The sequence below is a fragment of the Calidris pugnax genome, unplaced genomic scaffold (assembly GCF_001431845.1).
Source record: "Calidris pugnax isolate Ruff unplaced genomic scaffold, ASM143184v1 scaffold125, whole genome shotgun sequence".
NCBI classification, from domain to species: domain Eukaryota; kingdom Metazoa; phylum Chordata; class Aves; order Charadriiformes; family Scolopacidae; genus Calidris; species Calidris pugnax.
In genome coordinates this window covers 4,591,626-4,598,651 of record NW_015090906.1, presented here as the reverse complement: position 1 = coordinate 4,598,651, position 7,026 = coordinate 4,591,626, and the positions used below count along the sequence as shown (strand labels likewise).

General features: G+C 52.5%; 1 protein-coding gene across 1 annotated transcript in view; it reads left to right on the top strand.

Annotated features, from left to right (window-relative positions):
- The first annotated feature begins 6,171 nt into the window (after positions 1–6,171).
- The window catches only part of PFKFB3 (6-phosphofructo-2-kinase/fructose-2,6-biphosphatase 3), a 51,184-nt gene continuing 50,329 nt past the window's right edge, over positions 6,172–7,026 (top strand). Inside the window, exon 1 of the mRNA XM_014949118.1 lies at positions 6,172–6,295. Coding sequence (XP_014804604.1) covers positions 6,280–6,295 — 16 coding nt within the window. The 5' untranslated portion in view covers positions 6,172–6,279. The remainder of the gene's footprint in view (positions 6,296–7,026) is intronic.

Below are 7,026 nucleotides of genomic sequence, written 5' to 3'. Positions count from 1 at the left end.
TCCATAAGCACTCCCAAGTCCTTCTCCTCAGGGCTGCTCTACAGCCAATCTCCACCCAACCTGTATTTGTGCCTGGGGTTGCCACGTCCCAGGTGCAGGACCCTGCACTTGGTTTGGTTGAACCTCATGCAATTTGCACAGGCCCACCTTTCCAGCCTGTCCAGGTCCCTCTGGATGGCATCCCTTCCCTCCAGCGTGTCAACTGCGCCACCAAACTTGGTGTCATCAGCAAACTTGCTGAGGGTGCACTCTATCCCACTGTCCATGTCACCAAAAAAGATGTTAAATAGTAGGGCTATAAACAGCTCAGTGATGGTCCGCGACTGGTCCCTGAGGTTCAACCTTGGGAGGTTGGCTTAGACATAAGAGCAGCAGCTCAGCAAGAAAAGAGCTGAGCGGTGGGATAAGGAGCCTGGTGCTGCCCAGGGAAACAGCACCTTCAAGCAACGTGTAACCCAAGGGGTGAGGCTGGAGGCTAAGAGCCTGCCTGGGCACACTCAAACGTCTTATAAAAGGACAAAATAGGATTATGCAAGCCTGATTGACCGCGTAAGCATGTCCCGCGACGTGCCCAGCGCCAGCAATTGTGAGCACCCTCGTCTTCCTTGGGTTTGTGCCACGCAAGCAGTTCAAAACGTTATAAATATTTCAAACGAGCTGTTTGCATTATGACTTGCTTGTGGAGTACAGCCCTCACAGTGAAGGAGATTCCCGTGACCGATTCTCGGGCCGAAACGACTGCGTGGCTCCTACCCAAGAAAAGCACCGACATCTTTGTCTCGCAGGCTGCTACCACCCATTATCTCACCGTGCCACTAACTGGAAAGAGGGAGGTCAGTTCAATACCGATTTCCTGGCCAGGCAATCAGTGAAATATGAAAATCCATTTCTCCCTGTAGAGGTAAACGCATCTCTGTTTCCCTTATGTATGTGCAGAAATGCTGAGCAGCTTATCCTGGTACAGCATCCCATCTCCCGTGCCCTTTGCCTGGTTCAGTGCAAGATGGGAAAGGCAAATCAAACCTCTGTCTTGGCCAGAGAGGGGTTTTCCGGGGTTAAGGATGAAGCTGAGGGCTGTAGTCACAGCATCTCAGCCAAATATGGGCTTTAAACCTGGGAGAAAGGTAAAAGGACTCTTCATGAGATTAGTTTTAACTAAACAACCCCACTAAATGTTAATAGTCAACCTGCTCAAGGTGAACCTCCTTTGGCAGGGAGGGTTGGACTAGAAGATCTCCGCAAGTCCCTTTTAACCCCTGCCATTCTGTGGTTAAACCATGCTTTTCCTTCCTTTGGAGACAGCTTCCTAGGGGACATGGCTGGGAAAGGTGCCCATGAACATCGCTGCTGCCAGTGCCTCTCCCACGGAAAACAGGGCTTGGGAAGATCTCAAGAAGCCATCTGGACCATCCCTCAGCCCTAGGGCAGGATCAGCACTGGCTAAGATGGTTCCCAGCCTATTTGCCCAACCTGTTCCTACAACCCTGAGTGATGCTGAGCCACCCACCAGCCTCTCTGACCATGAAGTGGGGCGTTTGTGCTCTGCAAAGAGGAGAGCCGTACTCATTTCACCATCCTGGAACATATTTTGTTCAGTTTTCTCCAAACCTGTTTCGGAGACCAACTTGATCCTCAGTGTTTTTCTTTTTTTAATTGTTATTATTACTTTTATGTTGTCGAACAGTAAGTAAAGGGTGAGAATCCTGGTGCACCAGAAATTCCCAGACTCTGTTTGAAGGCTTACCTGTTTATTTAAACTGCCTGGCACCACTTGGCTGCCCGAGGTGCTCTCTGTGGGCGAAAAACAATAGTATCTAATATAGGGAATGAGGTAACAAGATGCTCCAACTCCCACGATGGCCTTGGCTGGAGCTTAGAAGCTGCTTTCGAGAAATTGCCCATGGTGTGGAGATGAAGGATGGTCCTATCTGAGATCTTTCTAGCCCAACACACAGAGTGACCGGAGCAAATCCCAGTTATGAACCAGATGCTTTATTCCCTTTGATTTCCTGGGGACCAGATTCAAAGGAGGATCTATCTTGTAAGCCTCTACCCTTGAAGAGCAGCTGGGTCCCCGATGACTGGTCTTGGTTTTGCCCATGGGATGCAGGGGAGAAGTAGGTGCTGAGGAGGCACCTTTTAAATTCCCAAATGCTCCTGGAGCAGCAAGAGCAGGTCTCCATCCACTCACCTGCCCCGAGGCTGGGTGCTTGCCCAGGGATTATTTCAGCCTTTGCACCATTTCAGCCAAAGGGGTGGCAAAGCCTTTATGTCTCCCTGACCAGGTGATGGAAGCACCTTAACCACCAGCCTCTAATACAGGACTTGATCAAACCTACCATGCTCTGAGAAGGTCCTACCAGGAAGCTTTTGGAGCTGAACTGACAGTGTCCAGGAAAGATTAACGTTGCAGAAAACAACCAACCAAGGAGTTCGGCACCTTCCAGGCTATGCAGGCCCTGAGCAGGATGTTATGGGCAACAAATTTGGACATGAGCATCCAAATGTGCATTTTGATGGACTTGACACCCAAGTTCATTATTTGGGCTAACCCTGAACATATTGAGTCATGTTTCTTTTGACAAGCCCTGGAATCCTGTTCTGGAAATATTCTTCCAGAGATGAACTGCTGGTCCCCATTTATCCCAGGTAATAAAACTGTAAAAACCTGTTTTTGTGTTTTATAGAGATTTGGAGGCTCATCACTTCAAGGAGCAGCACATGTTTTCTGGAGTACAGCACCAGGTTAGAATCAAGTTCTCATTCCTGCCAGGGGTGGATCAGCAGAGTTTCTGGGTGGTAGACAGGGAGCGAGGCCAGCAACTGGGAGGAAGAAAGAAGAAAATTTTACTAGCAAGATGACAGCATGTCCTTCACGATGCCCTGGGGATCCAGGATGCTCAGAGGTGCCAGCCCTGTGCCTGTTTCTGCCCGTCCAGGGCCAGATCCTGCCCAAGTACCATCATGGGTAGATGCTCTGCTCACTTGGGCTCCCCAAGCAAGATGGGGTAAAGCTGAGCTCTCCTTCCTCTCCCTTTAGTTGCTTCCAGTTTCCCAACCATGAGCTGTGCTGGGATGGCTGCGAGGAGCAGTCAGGGCCATGTGGAGCAACAGCCTGCACCTAGAGTGGGGCTCAGTAGCCTCCAGTGAGGGGTGGAAGGAGCCTGAGGGACACAAGGGGGGCTTCATGAACTATGGAGTAGCATCAGGGTTTGCTGAACTGTCTCCAGGAAGCTCTGGCAGCTGCTGCTGGAAAATGTGATGAAAGGCAGGTTGCTCTCGTGCCGCCCTGGCCTCAGGCATGGCTGGGGAGTCCTCCTGCACGTGGGTGTTGGGCCACGTGGAGTGAAGAAGGACTCTCCTTTACCTGCTGGGCTCTGTCTGACAGCAGCACGTGGACGTCTAGCCCAGCTGCCTTGAATTTTCCCAGCCTGCAGCCCTCTAGAGTTGCTGAATGTCCATTTTTGGATGATTATTTTCCCCCAAGAAAATGGTTGCATGCTCTATTTGTCTAGGCAGAGACCCAGCCCCAGCGTGTCCCGCTCTGTTCCCTGGAGACAGGGTAGAAACCAGCTGCTGCAACTGGTTCCAGTTGCTGGAAGGAAGCCCAGCAGCCCATGCCACCAAATCTTCTATGCTTTTGTCCCTCACACAGTGCTGAGGCTCAGGGACATGCAGCAGCCATCCCTCCCAGAGCAGGGCAGAAGCAGCAATGCCATGTAAGCCATTTGATGGTCCCTGCCATCCCCGCTGGAGTTACAACTCTCCTAACAGAGCCCAGGGGGACATTTTTTGGAATGTTCCTCACCCACTGGCTTGAACAGGTTTCTCCAGGGGAGGTTTAAGCCAAATCTGGAAGACTCTGCAGTGGAGTGGATAAAGGCTGCTCATCTTGACCATCATGGTGGGCTGGATGGGTCTGGAACCTGCAGTAGATGGGCAGGGAGGCTTTAAAACACTAGGATAACCAGCACAGGGATGGTTTGAGGAAGGTCTTGGTGATTGCAGGAGGGCCGAGTGCTTCTGGAGAGAGCAAAGACACAGCAGAGAGCTCATGGTATTGCTTGTTAACCACCATGGTAGAAGGACTGGGTTTAGTCTAGTCCTGTGTACCTTGAGGAGTTTCTCTTGAACTAGCTCCAAGTCAATGCCTCCTTCTACCTCCAGGAACCACAGTAAAAATAAACAACTCTCCCAGGTGGTAATGCTCCACCTTCACCTCCTGCTGCAACTTGAGCTGCAGGTTGAATGGTAGAGATTAGACCTGATTGGGCTCCAAAACTCTGGGCTCAGCTCATGGCTCGTCCCAGCCCTGTGCTGGCTGTCCCTGCTGTCATCCCAGGAAAAGACACAGCAGAGAGCTCATGGTATTGCTTGTTAACCACCATGGTAGAAGGACTGGGTTTAGTCTAGTCCTGTGTACCTTGAGGAGTTTCTCTTGAACTAGCTCCAAGTCAATGCCTCCTTCTACCTCCAGGAACCACAGTAAAAATAAACAACTCTCCCAGGTGGTAATGCTCCACCTTCACCTCCTGCTGCAACTTGAGCTGCAGGTTGAATGGTAGAGATTAGACCTGATTGGGCTCCAAAACTCTGGGCTCAGCTCATGGCTCGTCCCAGCCCTGTGCTGGCTGTCCCTGCTGTCATCCCAGGAGAGAGGGATTTGCACCTTCTCAGCATGGGCACTAGCACAGCAGGATCTGACCCTCCTATTGCCTTGGCCTGGGATGGTCCAGCCCGTGCAAGGGCAGCCAGGAGATGCCAAACATGGGGAGATGACTTTCTGGGGGGATGGGTTTTTGGCTCCCTAGTGTTGGAAGCAGTAGAGTTTTCCCAGCTTGGTCCAGTGCCACCACACACAGAAGATGGTGCTCTGCCAAGCTCAGAAGATCGGTAGAGGTGATGTGGGAGGCCAAAACCCCATTATCCCACCCACAGCCATTACACTCAGTTCTGCACTGGTCCTACCAGGGAAAAAAAACCAAAAAAACCCCAAAACCAGTTCTCAGTGCCTTAAATCTTTTTGCTAAGTCCATCAGCTCCCTGTCTTCTCCTTGTCACTTCTCTCCCAGCCCTGCTGTCTCCGGGAAGCGAAGGGTTAAAAGCTCAGAAACTGCAAGAACTTCCTCCTTTCTGCAGTGCCTGCCCCCAAATGACGCTGGTTTCTGCCGGGCTTTGCCCAAATATGTCCGTTTCCTTCTAAAAGAAGAAAGAGGAGGAAGGAAGAAAATATAAATAAAGAAGAAATACATATATATATATATATATAAAAAGAGCAAGGCATCCGCGGCCGCGGAACCCAGAGGTCCGAGCACATCCCTGCCTCATGCCGTTCCGCAAAGGTAAGGGGTGGATGCGGGGGGAGCACCCCAGGATGGTCCCCCGGTCGGTGGGGGGGACATTTGGGGGACCGGGGATGGGGTCTGTGTCCCGTTCGGTGACTCCTTGCTGGGGTGGGAGATGGGGGCAGCGAGCTCTGTCTGGGTTTTCTGCAGCGCTGGGGCAGGTTGAATGGTAGAGATTAGACCTGATTGGGCTCCAAAACTCTGGGCTCAGCTCATGGCTCGTCCCAGCCCTGTGCTGGCTGTCCCTGCTGTCATCCCAGGAGAGAGGGATTTGCACCTTCTCAGCATGGGCACTAGCACAGCAGGATCTGACCCTCCTATTGCCTTGGCCTGGGATGGTCCAGCCCGTGCAAGGGCAGCCAGGAGATGCCAAACATGGGGAGATGACTTTCTGGGGGGATGGGTTTTTGGCTCCCTAGTGTTGGAAGCAGTAGAGTTTTCCCAGCTTGGTCCAGTGCCACCACACACAGAAGATGGTGCTCTGCCAAGCTCAGAAGATCGGTAGAGGTGATGTGGGAGGCCAAAACCCCATTATCCCACCCACAGCCATTACACTCAGTTCTGCACTGGTCCTACCAGGGAAAAAAAACCAAAAAAACCCCAAAACCAGTTCTCAGTGCCTTAAATCTTTTTGCTAAGTCCATCAGCTCCCTGTCTTCTCCTTGTCACTTCTCTCCCAGCCCTGCTGTCTCCGGGAAGCGAAGGGTTAAAAGCTCAGAAACTGCAAGAACTTCCTCCTTTCTGCAGTGCCTGCCCCCAAATGACGCTGGTTTCTGCCGGGCTTTGCCCAAATATGTCCGTTTCCTCCTAAAAGAAGAAAGAGGAGGAAGGAAGAAAATATAAATAAAGAAGAAATACATATATATATATATATATAAAAAGAGCAAGGCATCCGCGGCCGCGGAACCCAGAGGTCCGAGCACATCCCTGCCTCATGCCGTTCCGCAAAGGTAAGGGGTGGATGCGGGGGGAGCACCCCAGGATGGTCCCCCGGTCGGTGGGGGGGACATTTGGGGGACCGGGGATGGGGTCTGTGTCCCGTTCGGTGACTCCTTGCTGGGGTGGGAGATGGGGGCAGCGAGCTCTGTCTGGGTTTTCTGCAGCGCTGGGTTTTGGGGGGAGGATGGGGGGGCACCCCCGGATGCTGGAGTTGGTGGGGGGAGAAATGGGGGGAGAAATGCAGCCTGCAAAGGGCAACTGGTTCCTCTCCGCCTTCCCTTGGCTCTGGTTGGGGTTTTTTGTGTGTCTCCTTGTTCTGGGGGAATAAGCTGCTCTGGGTGGTGGAAGGGCTGGGGATGAGAAGGAAGCAGGAGGTTTCTGTGCTGGGGGGGGTGCTGCTGGGGGTTGTTTTGGGGGATGGAGGCTGAGAACTGGCAACCTGCCTGCATTTGTGGCCGTCCTGGGGGGATGCTCAACTGGAAGAGCTGTGCCTTTGGGACCTTGGGAGAGACCAGGGAGGTAAACAGCTTTTGAGAGGGGTACCCCACCTTGGCAGCCCTCTTTCATGCTCTCTGATCTGCACCCCAAGCCATCTCTCTTCCCAAAAACTCCATCCCAGCAGCTGGCAGAAATCCCCCCAGCTTGGCAGAGTGGGGCAGGAAGGACTCAGCTATGAGACCTAAAGCCCTGACGGCTGCTCCTCTGCTGCCCCGTGGGGGGATGGATGAGGTTTCCATCCTCC